A 21,796-nucleotide genomic window follows, 5' to 3' on the forward strand; every position below is an offset into this window, starting at 1 on the left:
GGCTCACAAACTTTGTTAGGAGGTATTTTGACAGCAAAACAGCATAAACAAATCCCTAGAAAATTTGGCATCTCTGGCTGGGAAAACACAGTCTCCCAACAGTAGCCTCAACAAACTGAGAAGCTCAGGGAGGCTGGATTCGGTCACCAGAGAAACCGCTCAAAGAGGAGCCATCCATTCGGACCCTCTGCTCTGCCCCGCATGACAGCAGGCTGGAATGTCCTCGGTGCCTGGACAGCGTTGGCCGGCTAGGGCGGGTGACTTTGGCCTTGCAGACCAGGCCAGAGGCGACTCGCGCAGGGCGGGGCAAGTGCTCGGAGAATGGGGGGGAAGGGGGGGCGCGGCCACGTGGGGGCGTGGCTGGGGCGTGGCAAAGCGGGGCGGGCGTGGCTAAATGGGACGGGGCGGGGCACGCGCGGCGGGAAGATGGCGTTGCGTCTGCTGCGGAGGGCGGTGCACGGAGCGGCGGCGGCGGCGGCGCTGCTGAGGCTGTGAGTGCAGGTCCCCATTCCCCGCCGGCCGGGCCTGGCTCCTGGAGTAGCCTCGCGGGTCGGGCGCGGCGTCCCCGAGCCCTCGCGGGAACCAGGCCAGCCTGGAGCCCCGTGCGCCTTCCGCGCGCCGGCTTGACCGCTTTCCAAGGTCGCCTGCGGCCGGTGCCTCCCTGTGGGAGGGCGCTTGCTTGACCCGGAAAGTGGGTACACACGCTAGACCGAGTTACCCGCCCCTGAGAGGCGGCTCCCTCCCACTCGTTCGTTCAGCACAGCGCGTCCCCAACGGTTTGGTCTCAGCACCGCTTTACACGCTTAGAAATTATTGAGGACCCCAAAAGGTTTTACTTATATCTATTTTTATAGTGTTAGTGGTTAAAACAAATATTAAAAATATTTACTCATTTGAAAATAACAAATCCATTACATTTTAATACAAATGACATTTTTAATGAAAAATAACCATATTGTCCAGGAAAAAAAAGGAGGTGAGAAGAGTGGTGTGGTTTTAAATTTTTGGAAATTTCCTTGTTTAATAACGGTTAACTGGAGTCTCACATCAGCTGTTTTGGAGAAAGTATTTGAAAGAAATTCTAGGCTCTTGCAGATACGAGTTGGGAAAAGGGGGACGGAGCATTACCGTCCCAAAGGGTCCCAGGGACCCCCAGGTGGCCTTGGACCACACTTTGAGAACCCTAGTAGGGGTGGGGAACCTGCCGCCTGAGAGCCACATGTGGCTCTCCACATCCCCAAGTGCAGCCCCTCGACTGAATCCAAACTTCACAGAGCAAATCACTGTATTAAAAGGATTTGTTCTGTAAAATTTGGATTCAGTCAAAAGGCTGCACTCAAGGATCCAGAAGGCCACATGTGGCCCCAAGGCTACAGGTTCCCCACCCTCTAGCCCTTGCCCATTTGCTAGGTACATGCACATACGTGATGTCATTTGGTTCCCCTGACCACCATGTGAAGAAGTCCAGTGTCATGTTTATAACGATGAGGAAACTGAGGCTCAGTTTAAGTGATCCCCAAAGCCCTATAACCATTAGTGGCAGAGTTGGTTCAAAAACCAAATGCATGGCTCCTGGTCCTGAACTTTTTATATCTTCTTACTCTGTGCTTCTTCAATTACCTATGTCCCATGGGAGACCAACCTGGTCGTATGCATCCCTTTCCATTTCTTCCCCCACCCCTGGCACAGGGCCCTAGCCCCTGGCACAGGGCCCTAGCTCAGGGGATCACCCCTGGAACAACAGGAGTTGCTGAAGCAGTGTAGTCCATCTTGTCCAGAAGGTATCTTTTCTGACCTGTGAAGGGGTCAGTCTCTGTTCAGTGTTCAGTGACCACACACAGTCACCCACTTCCAACATGCTTGGGGCTTAACTCACGATGCTTTATACCTCTCTTAGCACGCTGGTTTGTTCTCAGCATGCCTCCACGCTTTCATCCGTGGGGCTTTAAGGAGCCTAACCAGGGGTTAAATATGTACAGGTGTTTTCAGAACACACCAGAATGGGAGAAGTAAAGGAGCCAAATGTCAATTTAGAAAACTCTACTTAACAATGCCTTGATTTCTACCTCAGTTGGGTTGCGCTTCAGGCCAGTGGGCTATTTTTGGTGGCTTTTTTCTTTTGTTTTTAGAGTGTCAGCACCATTGCTGGATAGGCAGGAGTCATTCTGGACTCCTCAACCTTCTGATATTTGCTTCTGTTGCAGTGCTGCCCCTGCTGCTTCCCTGCCTGTCTTGTCTGTCTGGTCTCATGTAAATGCCCTGCCCTCAAGGAGGGGGAGCATAACTCCTCAGCTGAGAGAACAAAGAAATAGATGTGTGAATACTAACCCATGTGTGTGTGTATATATATATATATGCATATCTATAAATATTTCTATATTTAACCATCTGTAGCTATATTAAATTAAACATGAATTTGTACTGATGTCTTCAACCAATCCATTACCAAGTAGATCATTCTATCCTCCTCCCTGTGCTTGTTTGTAAATACTCCAAGTGAGAAACCTGGCTCCCTCCATCTGCCATCATTTTACTTAATTGCTCAGTTCAGCATGCATATGTAGCAGTACCAGAATTGTTAACCTGTACTCCCATGCGAAAGAACTTTATCAACTAGCATACAGTGCTTATGTGCACTTCCTTTCCCTTTAGTCTTGCAGGCTGTACTCATTTCCAAAGTTACTTAAGTTAGCACCTTTTTCTGCCATCCCCTTCAGTGAGCTTGCTTCATACATTCATAATACGGTTAGATTGTCTTGTCACAGTCTGTATTCTTTCCTGGATTCCCCTACCTCTCAAATGATTTTTTTTTAAATTGCATATATTAAAGTTCACTCTTGGTGCTGTAAAGTTCTATCGGTTTTGATAAATGTATGATGTCACGTATCTATAATTACAGCATTACAGTATCATACAGAATAGTTTTCATTCCTAAAAATCCCCTGTCCTTAACCTGTGTATTCATCCCCCCTCCTCCTAAACTCTTGGCATGCACCTATCATTTTACCATCCCTATAGCTTTGCCTTTTCCAGAATGTCATTGGTATCACACAGTAAATAGTCTTTTTAGACTGGATTCTTTCACTTAGCAATATGCATTTAAAGTTCCTCCATGTCTTCTTGTGGCTTGACAACTCATTTCTTTTTATTGCTGAATAATATTCCATTGTGTAGATGTGCCACAGTTTGTTTATCCATTCACCTATTGAAGGACATTTTGGTTGCTTCCAGTTTTTGTTGATTATGAATAAAACTGCTGTAAAGGTGCAGGTTTTATATGGACCCAAGTCTTTAAATCAATTAGGTAAATACCTAGGAGTATGATTGTCGAATCATGTGGTAAGCTTATGTTTAGTTTTATAAGAAACTACCAAGCTGTGTTCTAAAGTGGCTTTGCCAGACATGGTGGCTTGTGCCTGTAGTCCCAGCTACTTGAAAGGCTGAGGCAGGAGGATTGCTTGAGCCCAGAAGTTCAGAGCTGCAGTGAGCTATCATGAGGCCCCTTCACTCTAACCTAGGTGATAGAGCGAGACCTCGTCTTTGAAAAGAATTAATAAAATGGCTGTACCATTTCACATTCCCACTGTCAGTGAATTTGAGAATTGCTGTTGCTCTGCATCCTCATCAGCATTTGGTATTGTCAGTGTTTAACAAAATTTCAGCCATTCTAATAGGTATGTAGTGGTATCTTGTTGTTTTGATAATTTGTTTTCTTTTTTTTTTTTTTTTTTTTTTTTTGAGACAGAGTCTCACTCTGTTGCCCAGGCTAGAGTGAGTGCCGTGGCATCAGCCTAGCTCACAGCAACCTCAAACTCCTGAGCTCAAGTGATCCTCCTGTCTCAGCCTCCCGAGTAGCTGGGACTACAGGCATGCACCACCATGCCCGGCTAATTTTTTTTAATATATATTTTTAGCTGTCCATATCATTTCTTTCTATTTTTTGTAGAGATGGGGTCTCGCTCTTGCTCAGGCTGGTCTCGAACTCCTGAGCTCAAACGATCCGCCCACCTCGGCCTCCCAGAGTGCTAGGATTACAGGCGTGAGCCACCGCGCCCGGCCTGATAATTTGTTTTAACTTGAAATTCCTTGATGACAAATGATGTTGAGCATCTTTTCATATGCTATTTGCCATCTATATATCTTCTTTGATGACTTGTCTGTGCAGATCTTCTGGCCATTTCTTAATTGGGTTGTATGATATTGTAATATAATGAGAAATATATATTTGGTCTCTGTCCCTTTTTCCTAGCACACAGCTCGTAAAACCCTTAGGATCTCTGGAGTAATAAGAATGTCTTGGCCGGGCGCGGTGGCTCACGCCTGTAATCCTAGCACTCTGGGAGGCCGAGGTGGGCGGATCGTTTGAGCTCAGGAGTTCGAGACCAGCCTGAGCAAGAGCGAGACCCCATCTCTACTAAAAATAGAAAGAAATTATATAGAAAGCTAAATATATATATAGAAAAAATTAGCCGGGCATGGTGGTGCATGCCTGTAGTCCCAGCTACTCGGGAGGCTGAGACAGGAGGATCGCTTGAGCTCAGGAGTTTGAGGTTGCTGTGAGCTAGGCTGACGCCACGGCACTCACGCTAGCCTGGGCAACAGAGTGAGACTCTGTCTCAAAAAAGAATGTCTTTTGTAAGCTAATGACATGACTGGTGACTGGGGCTGGGGCTGTTGCACTCTGGCCTGGACAAGAGAGTGAAACCTCCTCTCTAAAAAAATAATTAATTAAAAAAAAAAAAGGAAGCTTAGAGAAGAAAAGAGGTGCAAACACATATACATATATTTTATAATTTCTGTTATATTACCTTCTTATTTACCATTCTGGTTCTCTTCATTAGTTCCTGTGGATTTGAGTTATTGTCTGTTGCCATTTCTTTAGCTTGGTACATCTTTGCTCCCACATACTTTCTTTGTGCTGTTAATAGCAAATAAATTACATATGTTATGGGCCTATCAGTACAATTATATAACATTCTTTTATACAATTGCTGCTTTTTTCTTTTTTTTTAAGAGAAGGGGTCTTGCTCTGTCGCCCAGGCTGGAACACAGTGGCAAGATCATAGCTCACTGCAACCTCAAACTCCTGGACTCAAGCGATCCTCCCACCTCAGCCTCCCAAAGTGCTGGGATTACAGGCAACAGCCATCATGCCTGGCCACAACTGCTTTTTAAATTAGTTAAGAGAAGAAAGGAGAAGAAATATGTATTTACATTTTCTTTTATAATTACATAATTACCTTTATTATTGCCCTGTGTGTGTGTGTGTGTGTGTGTATGTGTGTGTGAATTTGAATTACTTTCTAGGGTCACTTGCTTTCAGCCTGATGAACTCCCTTAGTATTTCTCGTAAGTTGGGTCTGCTAGCAATATATTTTTTCAGTTTTTGTGTACCTGGGAGTGTCTTTATTTTGCCTTATTCTTTGAAAGTTTTGCCATATATATTTTTCTTGGTTGACAGGTGTTTTCTTTTTTTCTTTGAGCATTTTGAATGTGTTAATCTTCTCACCTCTTATTTCTGCTAAGTCAGTTGTTAATCTTATTAGGATCACATGTAAGTGATGAGCCGTTTTTCTCTTTCTGCCTGCAAGATTTTCTCTGTCTTTCAACAGTTTTATTTAATGTGTGTGAATCTCTTTGAGTTGATCCTGCTTGGAGTTTGCTGAGCTTCTTGGATGTATACATCAAATTTGGGAAGTTTTCAGCTATTGTTTCTTCAAAAAGTCTTTTTGTTCCTTATCTCCTTTGTCTCCTTCTGAGATTCCCATTATGCAGTAATATATATTGGTATAGTTGATGGTTCACACAGGTCTTTGAGACTGTTCATTTTTTTTTTTTCATTCATTTTTCTTTCTGTTCCTTAGGTTGGATAATCTCAATTGACTTGTCTTTAGGTTTGCTGATTCCTCGCTCCATCTAACCAACTCAATATTAATAAATTTGATTTCAGTTATTGCACTTTACAGTCCAGAATTTCTATTTGTTTCTTTTCCATACTTTTTATGTCTTTATTGATATTCTCTCTCTTTTTTTTTTTTTTTTGAGACAGAGTTTTGCTTTGTTGCCTGGGCTAGAGTGAGTGCCATGGCGTCAGCCTAGCTCACAGCAACCTCAAACTCCTGGGCTTAAGCGATCCTACTGTCTCAGCCTCCCGAGTAGCTGGGACTACAGGCATGCGCCACCATGCCCAGCTAATTTTTTCTGTATATATTTTAGTTGGCCAGATAATTTCTTTCTATTTTTAGTAGAGACGGGGTCTCGCTCTTGCTCAGGCTGGTCTCGAACTCCTGACCTTGAGCGATCCACCCGCCTCGGCCTCCCAGAGTGCTAGGATTACAGGCGTGAGCCACCGAGCCCGGCCTGATATTCTCTATTAACTGAGAAATTATTCTCATACTTTCTCTTAGTTCTTTATACATGGTTTCCTTTAGCTTATTTAACTAGTAAGTCCAACATCTGGACTTCCTCAGGGACAACTTGTATTGACTGCTTTTTTTCCTCTGTGTATGGCCCATACTTTCTTGTTGCTTTGCATGTCTTATACATTTTTGTTGAAAACCAGACATTTTATTATTACACAATAATATAATAGGGCAACTCTGGAAATCAGACTCTCGCCTTTCCCAGGGTTTATTGTTGTTGCTGTTCATAGTTGTTTGCTTAGTGACTTTAATGAACTAATTCTGCGTTGTCGTCTTTGTCATGCGTGACTACTGGAGTCTCTGCCTAGTTATCTTAATAGTCAGCTAATGATTGGGTAGAGATTTCCTTAATGCCTAGAACCAGTAAGTCTTCTAGTCTTTGCTGAGGGACTTTGTGTGTGTTGGGGCATGTCTTCAACATTTAGCCTGCAGTTTACTACTCTGCCTTTGCCTTCACTTCCTGCTTGCACAAAGACTGAAGGTTAGCTAGACATGAGAGCTTAAGGTCTTCTCAGGTCTTTCCTAAGCATGTATGCAGCCCCGTGTATGCACACAGTTCTACACATGTGCATGGCTTCTAGAGTCCCAGGAATATCTCATGACTTTTCAAAGCCTCCTTTTAATATCTTATTCTCCAGTTTTTCCTTTTAAGCTTTTTGGTTAACCTGTTGTTTGCCCCAACTCTTATCTTCCATCTCAGGTAGCTGCAATGTTAAATAATTGCTTCTGATTGTTTTGACAGATAGCCTCAAAGAAAATGCTGTTCCCACCATGCAAGCTCTGAGTTAGGTCAAATATAGACAGCCTTGCAAGTAAGGTCTTCCAAGGAACCACCAGACAGGTGTGAAATGGTGACATTCTCCAGGAATGGGGATTTGAAAGAGCTCTAATCCTGTTCTGCCCCCTCTCTAGTAACTGCTGACTGCTGTTTTCACTGTGATGTGAGCTATTGATTTTCAAGGCTATCTACCACAGAGCTGGGGAGGAGGGATTGGGTAAGCTAAAACCCCATAAAAATTGCTGTTCTTACTAAGATTCATCAATTTTTCTTGGACAGATGCTCCCCATATTGCTGCAAGCCTTTGGTCAATTCTAGAATTCTGAAAAGGTTGATTCTGACAATTTTTGCCAAGATTCTCATTGCTTTGATGAAGGACGGTATTTTTAAAGGTCCTTTCTCTGTAGTTTTTGCTGAAGTCACACTGCTTAGAGTCTTGATCAAGAATGGATTTGAATTTATAAAATGTTTTTTAACATTTATTGTGATGATCATATGGCATTTCTTCTTTAGTGTGTTATGGTGAATTACAGGGATTGACTTTCTTAAAGTTAAGCTTACCTTGCATTCCTGGAATAAACTTCACTGATGTATTGTTTTTATATATTATTGGATTTAATGTGCTAAAATTTTGTTGAAATTATTTGCATCTGTGCTTAGAAGGAATATTAGCCTATAGCTTTCTTATACTGTCTTGATCTGGATTTGGTATTGGGATAATGATGGCCACACAAAATGAGTTGGAGAATGTTCCGTCCTCTTCTATTTTCTGGAACAGTTTATATAGAATTGGTAATATTTTTCCTTAAATGTTTGCACCTGGAGTTTTCTTTATGGAAAAAAAAGTCAAACTAAAAATTTAATTTCTTTCATAATGATAATGCTATTCAGGTTATCTAGTTTCTTCTTACATGAGCTGTAGTAGTTTGTATCTTTTAAGGAATGTGTCCATTTCATCTCAGTTGTCAAGTTCACCAGCATAAAGTTGTTCATGATAATTTCTTACCCTTTTTCTTACAGCTCTATGGAGGTATAATTTATATACCATAAATTTGCCCTTTGTGAGTATATGATTAAATTAACTTCTAATAAATTTATAGGGTTGTGCAACCATCCCCACAGTACAGTTTTAGATCCCCTCAAATTTCTGTCATCCCAGAAAATTCCCTTGAGCCCATTTGCAATTAATCCTTACCCCTACCTCCAGCCTTTCATCTCATTAGTGTTCATGTCATCAGTAGTGATGTGCCCTCTCTCATCCCTTATATTTGTAATTCTTTTTTCACTCTTTTTTATTTGATCAGTCTGGCTAGAGTTTTATGTTTTATTAGTCTTCTTAAAGCATCATCTTTTGGTTTTATTGATTTTTTTTTCTTATTATTTTTCTGTTTTCTATTTCATTGATTTCTGTTCTATCTTTATTATTTCCTACCTTCGGCTTACTTTAGGTTTAATTTGCCCTTTTGTTTTAGTTTCTTTAGGTGAAAATTTAGGTAATTGATTTTAGACCTTTCTACTTTTTAAAGATAAGCACTTAATAACAAAATTTCTTCTAAAGATTGTTTTAGCTGCCTCTAGCAAATTTTGCAAGATTTCTGGTACCTATAATCTCTTTTCATTTCTTATCTTGATACTCTGTTTTCTAAAGTAACTAGTACTAGAACTCTGGAGAAAAAGAGCTCACTAACTGTATATGTTCAGAGGTAGCAGCAGAAGGACTGTGCTGGGAAGAAGGTAGCTCATCCTTTGCAGTGCCAGGGTAGAGAGGAATCTGGTAAGGAAAAAAACCACGTGAAGACAGTTTATAGAGGTGACAACTATAAGCTAAGTACCTGACACTGGGTAAACAGGAGGGAGACAGTATGTCCACAGGAGGGCTGTGGGAAGTGGCCTGACGGGGCCTGGGTGGGGTCACCTGTCGGGGGTCCCAGTAGGCCTTTCTGTAGAGTGGGCCTCACCTTTGAAGCCTTCTGAGGTTACCGTGACAGCCACTGCTGTGCCTCTGTAGTACTGTGAGGCCATTAAGGAAAGAAGGGAGGACAGAGATCTAAAGGGAGGATGGAAATGGGAGAAGAGAGAGCACGGGGGAGGGAAAGGCAGAGAAGAATGGAAACTGTGAGCGAGACAGGGGCGATACCTCACTCAGGGGGAGTCGGGAATAATGACTGAGACATTTAAAATGATCATTTTGAAAACAGAACTAACTCAGAACAAGAATGAATATGTGTTTTTTTGCTACTTGAACTGGTACAAAAAAGGTCAGTGTGATGTGCTGGATATTTTAAAATGTGTATTGGCATCATTAGACATTGACTTCAGTTGCCCAAGTGCATGATGGAAAGGGGGATGCTGTAAACAAAAATGATGTTTTGAGTTGTGGGGCAGGAAGTAACTTTAAGTGGTTCAGAGAGATAGGAGGACCAGTCTTCTCAATTTTCCAGGGTCTGTCCTGGTTTTATCACAGAAAGTCTCACATGCCAGGAGACCTGCAGTTCCAGGCAAACCAGGATGGCTATTCACCCTAGAGAAGTGAAGAGTGAAGACGGATGCTTATTATGAACAGAGAGGAGGGTGGGGTTGGAGATGGATGAGTAGAGGGCTGCATACAGAGCCCAGAAGGGAGGCAATTGCCAGAAGCTAAGGGAAAGAATGAAAAGACAGAAGATCTAAGATGATAGACCGTAGGCTCAGGAATTGGAGCTAGAGCCTTCTAGAATGGAGAGAGAGTATTCAGAACGCTTTAATGGAGAAAGAAGGGCCACTGCCGAGAGTAGGGCTGAAGAGAAAAAAAAGGAGGAGCCTGAGGGAACAGGCAACACCAAGAAGGCAGGTGCACGTACAGTACGTAGACCAGGAGTAGCCTGGGGGAAGGCGACATGACTGGGCTGGACAGATGAGTTGGTGGGAAATGAGATTTCCCTTGTACAAACTAGCGGGCAGCAGCCCAACTGGTGAGCAGGAACGGATGGTGCTAGCTGGGCCTGAACTAGAAGACACACATGTGCACGGGCTGCCTCCTGGAGCAGGTGTAGCTGCAGGGGGAGGTTTGCTGATGCTCAGCTGTGCCACGCCTACTGAACAGTAGCACCTGGCCTGTGGCTCTGCTTCAGCTGAGTAGGACTCATGCTACTACTGAACTGTTATGCTGTCGCAGGGTTTTGCTATGGGCGAGAGGCATCTGTGTGCATGTCGGCATAGCGGACACCAGGCAGCCCAAATGCTTTCCGTGGGAGAGGCCAGGGAGCCAGAAGGAGACGCTGGGACCTGAAAATGAACTCTTGACTGCACAGACCCCTCCCTGTCTCTCTTCGTCCCTTGGATCCAGAGGGGAGTTGAGGACAGTTTCATTCCACATGCTTGACTCAATTCTGAATAACCGTGGCTACTGCAAAGACTCTGTCTTCATAAGGAACTCTCCTAAATGTCTCTGTTTTGCAGATTTTTGGGGGGTGGAGGGGTGGCATAAGCATTTCATTCTTTTTTTTTTTTTTTTTTTTTTTTTTTGTTGAGACAGAGTCTCACTTTGTTGCCCAGGCTAGAGTGAGTGCCGTGGCGTCAGCTTAGCTCACAGCAACCTCAGACTCCTCGGCTTAAGCGATCCTACTGCCTCAGCCTCCCGAGTAGCTGGGACTACAGGCATGCGCCACTATGCCCGGCTAATTTTTTCTATATAGATTTTTAGTTGTCCATATAATGTCTTTCTATTTTTAGTAGAGACGGGGTCTCGCTCACGCTGGTCTCGAACTCCTGACCTTGAGCAATCCACCCGCCTCGGCCTCCCAGAGTGCTAGGATTACAGGCGTGAGCCACCGCGCCCGGCCAGCATTTCATTCTTGTAGAAATACTCCATGGTGGTGAGTTGCTAAAAACAGGATATCTGCAGGTGGCGTATTCTCAGAAGTTAATCTAATGCTTAGAAGGTGAGCACATAGGCTTGGTTGTGGATGAGCCTGACCGAAGGCGAAAGTGTCAGTGAAGTAGTGTCCACAGAGCTGCCGACACAGCGCAGCATTGGCGGTTTCCTGGATGACGATTTTCTCCGTTGATGGCTTTGGAACAGCCAAGCTCTGATTGATGTAATTTCTGAAAACAGCCTTTGGTCACACAGTTGCCTTAACTAAATGTTGTGGTGGCCCCTCAGTGGGAGCTGCCATTTCATGCGTGACTCCCTGTGGGGAAGCCTGCAGGTGCCTGTGGCTGAAATTTTAGGAATGCAGGTTTCTAAGAAGGGAGAAAGCTGGGCTCCTTGGGGAGGGGCTCTTTCTAGGTTTGATGAATTTTTTTAAGATTTGAAGGGCTGTTAATTATAAAAACAATATTTTTTTCCTGCAAATACAACTGGAGCTGTGTTCTGTTGATACACATTGCTCATTAATGCTGCACATTGCTCATGATCTCAACAGGTGAAGTTTAGAATTTTATTAGGCAATAAAGAAGATATCAAGGAAGTAGTATTTGTGTTTTCATATAGGTCACTTGGGTGTGAATTTAAATCCACAGTAATTCAAACAGATTTAACACATTGACTGCCACACTAGGAAAAAAAACCTTTTTCAATGGGGCCACAGTGCTTTATTATGAAAATAGAATAAAAACTTTGAAAACAAAACAATCCTTTCTAATTTAATATAAAATTTATCTTTTTATTGTTTTCTGTTCATGAGTTATATGCAGCCTGAAAAATAGTTCTCGCAGCTCCCAAGGTAAAGAGGCATGTGAGTTACATATGCTCCATGATGTCCCAGGCTCAAAACTAGCGTGAGTTAAATACAACTCACATGGCAGTTAATGTTTTGTTAATTTATTTCATGTTGTTATTTGAAGGTTTTATAGCTTATCAATTAAATAACTCACTTGAATGATGTAGACAATAAGTGAGCCCCAGAATTCAGATTCCTTCCTTCTTTCCTTCCTCCCTTTCTTTTTTCCCCCCACTATAAATGGGGTTTAGAATAGCTTTTAATTTAGCTGCTCTGATTTTATGTTTTTTTTTTTTTTGAGACAGAGTCTCACTCTGTTGCCCGGGCTAGAGTGAGTGCCGTGGCGTCAGTCTAGCTCACAGCAACCTCAAACTCCTGGGCTTAAGCGATCCTACTGCCTCAGCCTCCCGAGTAGCTGGGACTACAGGCATGCGCCACCATGCCCGGCTAATTTTTTGTATATATATATTTTAGTTGTCCATATAATTTCTTTCTATTTTTAGTAGAGACGGGGTCTCACTCTTGCTCAGGCTGGTCTCGAACTCCTGACCTCGAGCGATCCACCCGCCTCGGCCTCCCAGAGTGCTAGGATTACAGGCGTGAGCCACCGCGCCCGGCCTGATTTTATGTTTTGTTTACATTTTAGGACGTTAACCTGGTCTAGGAGCATTGATGATGATCACTGTTGTTCCACATGACTCTCGCACGTATATGTTTGTATGTGTATAACCATAGTTGTTTATTTCCAAGTTTTCTTTCTTGAAATGTCCCTGTCCCCAAATATCCATGGATACCTTTACTTACGTACTTGGAGGTAAATTTCTATATATGACCTTGCTGGGCCAAAGACTGTGGACATTTGAAGCCTTTTGATGCTTGCTGTCAAGTCACCCTCCAGAAAAGGGTGTGTCAGTCGGCCCCCCTGGCAGTATGGCTTTTGGAGGCTCATGTGTCCCTTTTCCTTGGCATTAGTAGGCTCATGCACAGTAAAGTAAGTACAAGCTGTCTTGTAGGCCACACGGCTGGCAGCACCAGGCCTAGAAAGAACCCTGTCCCCTGCCTGTCAGCCACTGGGCAGCTCTGCCCTGGGTAGCCTGAGCTGTCACACTGGCCTAGCCTGTGGGCATTTCTGTAAATGGCCATGATGAACTTTACCTCTCCTGCAGGTTCTCTTCTGAACTACACCACATGTAATGTCTTTCTCTTAGTTAGGCTTTTGAGATTGGCAGAGGTGCCCGAGTTAATAATAAAGGAATGAAAGTCAATTTCCTGAGAAAGTAAGGATTCTGTTTTAGCAGAGTATTTGGCATGGGCAAGTCTGTCTTAACTTTCCCCTCAGTATGTTCTGATTGAGAAGGAAGAGTGACTCTAGTACTCTGTAAGTATTTGCAAGACACCTCTCCAATATTAATGTTCAGAACCTCCAAATATTGAAAAATTTAAAAGATAACACTTTCTACTTTATTGTCCTATTTGCCTCCCCTAGTAAAATGAGGGCCACAGTTTGGTGGAAGACTATGTTCACTCTTTAAATCATGGTTCTACATTGCTAAAAAAATGGTATTTTTTTTTTTCTAATAAAGGCCTCTCTGTGGACCTTTTTAAAGTTTATATGGTCATTAAAAGCATCACTGCACATGTATACTTCAGACCACTTTGGTTTGGAAATAGTGCAGGCTTGTTGGCAAGCAATTACACTTGCCTTGTCTTCTTATTTAATCTCATAGTGTTCTTTGTGAGAAGGGAGATACACCCACATTATTTTCTGGCCAAAAACAAAAGTTTAGGAAATAAAAAAACAAACAGAAAAACCCCATGCCAAGTGCTGTTTTTGTGCTGAGGCACTGGAGGGCGCTCTAGCGATGGGAGATGTAAATGGTCTCTGAGGTCCACAGGCTTCCCTTACAAACATGCCTCTTTTACAAGATAGGAGAGTTGGTTTTCCTGTTCATTTTTAAGACAAATGAAAGATGCATGGATGGTGGAGGAAATATTTCTATACCGACCTAGAAAGGTTTCCTTTTAAAAGTTTATAAGACACTGAAGAAGTAGCTCTGTACTCCAGCTCTCCTTATTACCTCCACTCTCCCTGGCCTGCTGTAGCCACTCTGGCCGCCTCTTCTGGGCTGTGTCCTTGGCCATCTGTCCCTTCAAAGCTCAGCTGTCACCAAAGAGGTCTTTCCTGACCACCCTGTACAACGTAGCATCACCTGGCCCTGCCTCTGCATTCTCTTCCCCCCACCCCGATTAATGTTTCTCCATTGCCTCATTTTCACCAGACATATCATGTGCTTATTTATTATCTGCCTGGACCCCACCCCAACCCCCAAATATTCATGAGAGCAGGGACTTGGTTTATTCCATTTCTATTATATACCCAGAGCCTAAAAGACTACTTAGCAGTGTCCGATATAAATTTGCAGAATGAAAAAAAGAAGAGATATTGGAAATGAAGTATTTTTTTTTTTTTTTGAGACAGGGTCTCACTTTGTCACCCAGACTGATGAGGCCTGGCCCAATCATAGCTCAGTGGCCCAGTCATAGCTCACCATAACCTTGAATTTCTGGGCTCAAGTGATCCTCTTGCCTCAGCCTCCTGGGTGCTGAAACTACAGGCATGTGCCACCACTCCTGGCTTTTTTTTTTTTTTAGAGACAGGGTCTTACTATGTTTGAGACCAGGCTGGTCTTAAACTCCTGGCCCCCCCCAAGTGCGATCCTTTTGCCTCGTTCTCCCAAAGTGCTGGGATTACAGACGTGAGCCACCAAGCCTGGCCTAGCAATGAAGTATTTAAAGACATCTCTGCACATGTGTGCTTTGGACCACTTTGGTTTGGAAGTAGTGCAAGCTTGTTGGAGAGCACTTACGCTTGACTTGTCTTCTTATTTAGTCTCATAGTGTTCTTTGTGAGAAGGGAGATACACCCACATTATTTTTTGGCCAAAAACAAAAGTCTAGGAAATAAAAAAACAAACAGAAAACCCCATCATATTTCTAGAGATTAGTGTATGTTTTTTTCTTTATTGTGGTAAAATACAAATAATGCGATTACCGTTACAACCATTGTAAGTGTACAGTTCAGTGGCATGAAGTAGAGTCACCTTGTTGTACAGCCATCATCACCATCCATCTGCAGAACTTTTTAATCATCCCAGACTGAAATTCTGTACCCATTAAACAATGACTCTCCTTTATCCTTCCCCCTAGCTCTTGTAATAACTATTCCACTTTCTGTTTCTGTGAATTTAGATACCTCATATAAGTGGAATCATGCAATATTTGTCCTTCTGTGGCTGGTTTCGCACTTAGGATAATGCCCTCGGTGTTCATCCATGTTACAGCATGGGTCAGAATTTTTTTTCAGGCTACATCATATTTCATTGTGTGTATATGCCACATTTTACTTGTCCATTCATCGGTTGATGGACATATGGGTTGTTGCCACATTTTGGCTATTAGTGCATGTTTTATGTGAAGCACAGAAATGTGATCTTAAGGTTTAAGTCTAAAGTGAATTTCCTTGAAACAGTGATGATATCTTTGAATTATACCAGTAAGTCACAGATCACTCTCAGGTGGAGCTATGGTTTGGAATGTGGTAACCCCGGGGCCGAAATTCACGTTGAAACTGAATCCCCATTGTGAGGGTATCAAGAGGTGGGGCATTTTAGGAAGTGATTAAGTTATGAGGGCTCTGCCTTATAAAGGGGCTTCAGAGGGAGTTTGCCCCTCGTGCTCTTACGACTTCTGCCACGTGAAGACACAGTGACAAGGTGCCATCTCGGAAGCAGAGAGCAGCCCTCAGCAGACACCCATGTCAGCACCTTGATCTTTGACTTCCCAGCCTCCAGAACTGTGAGAAATAAGTTTCTGCTGTTTACGAGTTACCCAGTCTGTGGTACTTTTTAATAGCAGCACACGCTAAGACAGGTGGTTTCTGCCTTCAGAAAAATACTTTTACTTCAGATTAAAGTAGAATCTTATTCTAGCTCCTAAAAATCAGAATTGGCATAATATTCCTATTGGTGCTATTCAGGTTTTTCTTACAAATATCAAAAACAAATGCAAATTGATAACTCTCTGCTATGAGCAGGAAGGTCCTGGGTAGATACCCTGGGGTTCAGGTACAGTGCTGGCCTGCATTTAGCCCTTGTCTAGGCTGTGCCTTATTTTTCTCACCATTAGAACAAGGGGAATGGACTAGATGCCTCCTGTCAGTTGACATTCCATAGTATAGGAAGGAATTATTGCTCTCATGTAAGAAAACCTTGGAGAATTCAGAAATATAAAATATATAGCTTTTTGAGCTCCAAGTTATTTTGGTCCATTTGAGCTCAATTAGACCAGAGATTGAAGATAATAAAAGCTCTGCCTCAGCCGGGCGCGGTGGCTCACACCTGTAATCCTAGCACTCTGGGAGGCCGAGGCGGGTGGATCGCTCAAGGTCAGGAGTTCGAGACCAGCCTGAGCAAGAGTGAGACCCCGTCTCTACTAAAAATAGAAAGAAATTATATGGACAACTAAAATATATATATACAAAAAAATTAGCCGGGCATGGTGGCGCATGCCTGTAGTCCCAGCTACTCGGGAGGCTGAGGCAGGAGGATCGCTTGAGCCCAGGAGTTTGAGGTTGCTGTGAGCTAGGCTGATGCCACGGCACTCACGCTAGCCTGGGCAACAGAGTGAGACTCTGTCTCAAAAAAAAAAAAAAAAAAGCTTTGCCTCCCCCAAACTTATGGGTACAGTCTGCACTCAATTGGTTTTATCACCTTCCTCCATCAAGGGAGACTTGGTCATGTGTTGTTGATCCTCTCCCTTTAGGTGCTCAGGAGGAGGTGGTGTCTTCACCGTGTCTCTCCCTGCAGCAGGGACTACTGCCAGGTGCTCAACGCAGGCCTGTAGCTCCAGTGGACATAATAATTCAGGTGTACGGGGATGCAGAGCCTAAAAGAACTCAGGAGTAAGAAGAGATAGATGTCCTAAATTTTAGTTTGATTCAAAAGATTTTGACTCAGTGGATTTTGACTCAGTGGATACCTGATTTTTGCCTAGATCCTACCCTTCTCAGTTTTTTCCTGCCCCTTCTTTGTGTCCCCTGCCCTCCTGGTGCCCTCAGGCTGGCCCACAAATGGCCTGAGCCCGGACCATAGTGCTGTCATATGGGCCACCTGCTCTAGGTCCCATAAGCCAGCAGTCCCCCAGAGATGCCCGGTGTGCCTGAGGAAACGAACATGTGCTAGTGTCCAACATGTAGCCTTCTGGAAATACCTGCACTGCAAAGAAGTCGGCCATTCTCCTCTACCAGGCAGGAAAATACGGATGTGGGAGAGGCTGGAGTACCCTTTCCACCCCACAGCATCCTCTGGACAAAGATCCTAGCTGTGCGTTTGCATCAGTGTCTACCTGTACTGCAGAATACCAGGGATTTAGCAGGTGATGTGGTGACATTCCTGCAGCTGAGGACTGGAAGAAGTCTTACCCTCAAACCTCCCCTCCCCAGCCCCTGACTCATACACACACATCTTACCTTAAGCTTCTTAAAGCAGGGCTCTGATCACAGTGCCCACCCACCTACACAGCTTAAATTCCCTGAGGACCTCCAAGTACCTGCTGCATAAAGTCCAGACCTCTTAGCATGGCCTGCAGATGCCACTGTCCATCTTTCTGATGTTTTCCCCAGTGCCACTCACCTGTGGCCTATGTCCACCCCACTGCTCCTCACACTCGCTCAGCCCTCTCCCCTCTTTGCTTTGCTCACATTCTCCCTCCCACACTCATCCTTCAAATTCTGCTCATCCTCCAGGGCCTGTTATCAATACCACTTCCTCCTAGAAGCCGTCCTTCCCTGAATGCCTCACACCAGCCATCTGTCTCCTCCCAGAGCTCTCCAGTCTGCTCTGATGGCTCTTGCACCCTTTCCCTCATTAAGGCCAGCCAGGCTCAAAACTCCCAGTCACCTTTGACGCCCCATCTGTTGCCAGGACTGTTCATTTTCCCCTTCAGTTGCCAACTCCTATTTCCCATTGTATTCATTTCCTATTGCTGTTGTAACAGATTACCACAAACATCGTGACTTAAAACAACAGAAATTTGTTAACTTATGCTTCTGCAGGTCAGATGTCTGATGTGGATCTTGATGGGCTGAAGCCAGGGTGTCTACAGGGCTGGTTCCTTCTGGAGGCTCTAGGGAAGAATTTGTTTCCTTGCTTTTTCTAGCTTCTAGAGGCTGACCACATTCTTGGGCTCGTGGCCCCTTCTCCATCTTCAAAGCCAGCGCAATTGGTTGAATCCTTCTCACTACTTGCTGCCATCTCTCCGGTTCTCTCTCTTCTGCCTCCCTCTTCCACTTATAGGGACCCTTGTGATTATAGTGGGCCCACCTGGATGACCAGGCTAATCTCCCCAACTCAAGGTCAGCTGATTAGCAACCTTAATTCCACTTTGCCATGTAATCTAATGCATTGGTAGGTTCTGGAGATTAGAATGCGGATGTTTTGGGATCTTCTGGGTCCTACCCCACTGTCCTACATTCAGGTTTGAGCTCTTAGATGGCCGTCTGATTGGCTGCCTGCCTCATCTCCCTCATCGCCTCCCCTGTCACATGCTGCCTACATGGATGTTAAGATATATATTCTAGCATCTAGACCTGTTGGTTCTGCCTCCAAAGTATCTCTTGGGTCTGTCTCTTTCTCTTTGTCTCTTCACTGCCACCACCCTGGTTGTCTGTCATCTCTCATCTGGACCACTGCAAAAAGGATATTTTGTATCTACTGGCATCTCTCCAAGCCATATTTTTTAAAAATTGAGGTAAAATTTACATAACATAAAATTAACCACTTTAAAGTGTACTATCCAGGGATATTTTAGCACATTCACAATGTTGTATGACTGTCACCTCCATCTAGTTCCAAAACATTTTCATCACGATAAAGGAAAACTCCATACTGATTAAGCAGTCACTCCCCATCCCTCCTCTCCTCAACCCCTGGCAACCACCAATCTGCTTTCTGTCTCTATGCATTTACCTAGTCTGGATATTTCGTATAAATGGACTATAACACATGACCTTTTGTGATTGGCTTTTTTTCATGTAGCATAATATTTTCAAGGTTCATCCATGCTGTAGTATGCATCAGCACGTCATTCCTTTTTATGGCTGAATGGTATTCCATCATATGGATATAGTGCTACATTTTTGTTTATCTGTGCATCAGTTGATGGACATTTGGGCTGTTTCTACCTTTTAGTGATTGGAATAGTACTGTTATGAACATTTGTGTACAAGTATTTGTTTGAGTACCTGCTTTCAGTTCTTAGAGGTATATACCTAGGAGTGGAATTGCTGGGTCATATGGTAATTCTGTGTTTCACTTTTTGAGGGACCACCAAACTGTTCTCCACAGCGGCTGTACCATTTTACATTCCACCAGCAATGCATGAGTGTTCTGATTTCTCCGTACTCTTGCCAACACTTGTTATCTTCCATTGTTTTCATAGTAGCCATCCTAGTGGGTGTGAAATGGTATCTCATTGATGTTTCCTTCAAATCATTTTTAAATGCATAAATTGATTCATTTTACTTCCCTGTTTAACATCCTTCCCCTTGCATTTATAATAACCCCAGACCTTCCCCTCAGTGCCTTCCATTCTCCTCACACACTCCACTCACCAAGCACTATGAGCCTTCTCCTGTTTCCTCAATCCGGGAAGGCAAAGATCACTGGCTTTGCGGCTCAGGGGGTTCAGATCCAAGGCCCATTTAGAAGTAAGTGATAAGAAGAGGCACTAAGGTATGGCGCCTGGTTCCCAAGAACACTAGTAAACAGTGCATGTGAAAGAGAAAATCAGATGGATACCTAAAAGCCACCTCCTTGGTGGGGGTGACCACCTAAAGCATGTCCTCCCTCCCACCGCCATTTTCTTCTCTCAGAGCATCCTGTTCTTCGTTGAGCATCACGGCTCATCATGAACTATGTATTAATGGGTGCATTTCCCTGTTATGTTTGGTCTCCCCCACTAGACTGGAAACTCCATATTCACCTCTTTATGCCTGTGCCCAGCTCAGTGCCTGACACATAATAGCCACTGATTAAATAATTCTTGAATGAATACATCATCATATGATCACAGAAAACAGAATTCATTACTAATTATGCATTTGACATGACAGGGTGGAAAGGCATACTTTGAGTGTGGGTGTATGTATGTTTTCCTAGATTATAGATTTGTCTAAACATTCCTCCTAATTTAAGATGTCAAATCTGAAGGTTCTTTCTTGGCTTGAAGTTTTGAACACAGGCCAGGGCTGTTTTCAGATTCCTCAGTATTCTTTCTTTTGCAAAACAGTTATCAAAATTATAAATGGGGCATCTTCTGTACACACTAGTTTACATTGTTGGTTTATGCAGTTGAGTTGTGGGTGGGGAAGCCTTAATGTCTACATGTGTCTTTACCCCAGCACTGTGGTGCCCTGGGGAGAGCCTGGCTCATGTGAGTCAGGATGGTCTAAAGCTCCTCTGCAGCCAGTGTCTCTGTCCCAGCTACATTCTGTTTATTTCAGAATTTCTTGCTTGTTGAACACATTTCTGTTCTTCAACTCAGCATGTGGAAGGTATATTAAAAAGTCAGTGGAGGCCGGGCGCAGTGGCTCACGCCTGTAATCCTAGCACTCTGGGAGGCCGAAGGCGGGTGGATCACTCGAGATCAGGAGTTTGAGACCAGACTGAGCAAGAGCGAGACCCCGTCTCTACTAAAAATAGAAAGAAATTATCTGGCCAACTAAAAATATATATAGAAAAAATTATCTGGGCATGGTGGCGCATGCCTGTAGTTCCAGCTACTCGGGAGGCTGAGGCAGAAGGATTGCTTAAGCCCAGGAGTTTGAGGTTGCTGTGAGCCAGGCTGACACCATGGCACTCAGTCTAGCCCGGGCAACAAAGGGAGACTCTGTCTCAAAAAAAAAAAAAAGTCAGTGGAGACATCTTAGCGTTAGCAAGATCCATAACAACATTCACTTTCATCCTAAAATTTTCTCTTGTTTTTGTTTTTTCCCCAACCCTCATCATTCTCTCACCTTTATCTTAAATACTCCTGGTAATTACTGGAATGAGGTGTATTAAAAAGCATGGACTTCACGCAGTTGGTTCTGTCAACTCTGTGTGGCCAATATGTGGAAGAGCTGCTCTTCACCCAGGCCTTCTCCATCTGGTTAATAAACCCACGGGCCTGTTTTGGGCCGAGTCACCCACTTGGAAGTTAAGCTGTTCATCTGATGCTCATTCGGCTGAAAGCTCCTTGAGGACAAGGCACCATGTTGACTCATTTCTGTCCTCCTCAGCACCTGGGTGGAGTGCACTAGCATGATTCTGAGACCAGCCGGATGGTGCCACATATTCTGTTTTGTGTGGGAACCACTAAGCATTAGCAACTAACCAGTGACCAGCAGGGATTAGCAGTTCTTAGGCTCTACAAATATTTAATGTGCTAAATGAGGATCCCGTGCATCAGCCAACGAAATAAATTATAAAGATGGAAATGGGCCTGTTGACACAGGTGCATTTTATTAATTAGTATACTGTTTGGGGGATTAGTAAAAATGTTAGTATTTCCAGAATTATTGTTAACGAGGGATAAGAAACTTATCTTTTTATCTTCACAACCATATGGTTTACTGCTTGATGTATTTTTTTCTGTTTTTGAATTTGGTTTTTAGTAAGTACAAAACTTTTCTTGCAGAACTCTATTGATTTTATTATGCAGGTAAATGGAAAAAGTATTTACTTCATGTAACAATTTTTTTGTAACAAAAAAATCTACAACATATCAGTGGTATTATTTTTAAGTAAGAGGTGCCTATGATGCATTTCTTTTTATTATTCAATCCCTCATTTATACAT

The 21,796-nt window shown here is 43.5% G+C and overlaps 1 protein-coding gene across 3 annotated transcripts in view; it reads left to right on the forward strand.

Annotated features, from left to right (window-relative positions):
* Positions 1-418: 418 nt before the first annotated feature.
* The window catches only part of CLYBL (citramalyl-CoA lyase), a 235,928-nt gene continuing 214,550 nt past the window's right edge, over positions 419-21,796 (forward strand). For all 3 annotated transcript variants that reach the window (XM_069467062.1, XM_069467061.1, XM_069467060.1), the window contains exon 1: positions 419-491. In XM_069467062.1, coding sequence (XP_069323163.1) covers positions 427-491 — 65 coding nt within the window. In that variant the 5' untranslated portion in view covers positions 419-426. The remainder of the gene's footprint in view (positions 492-21,796) is intronic.

Source organism: Eulemur rufifrons, chromosome 4, assembly GCF_041146395.1.
Source record: "Eulemur rufifrons isolate Redbay chromosome 4, OSU_ERuf_1, whole genome shotgun sequence".
In the NCBI taxonomy this organism is placed as follows: Eukaryota; Metazoa; Chordata; class Mammalia; order Primates; family Lemuridae; genus Eulemur; species Eulemur rufifrons.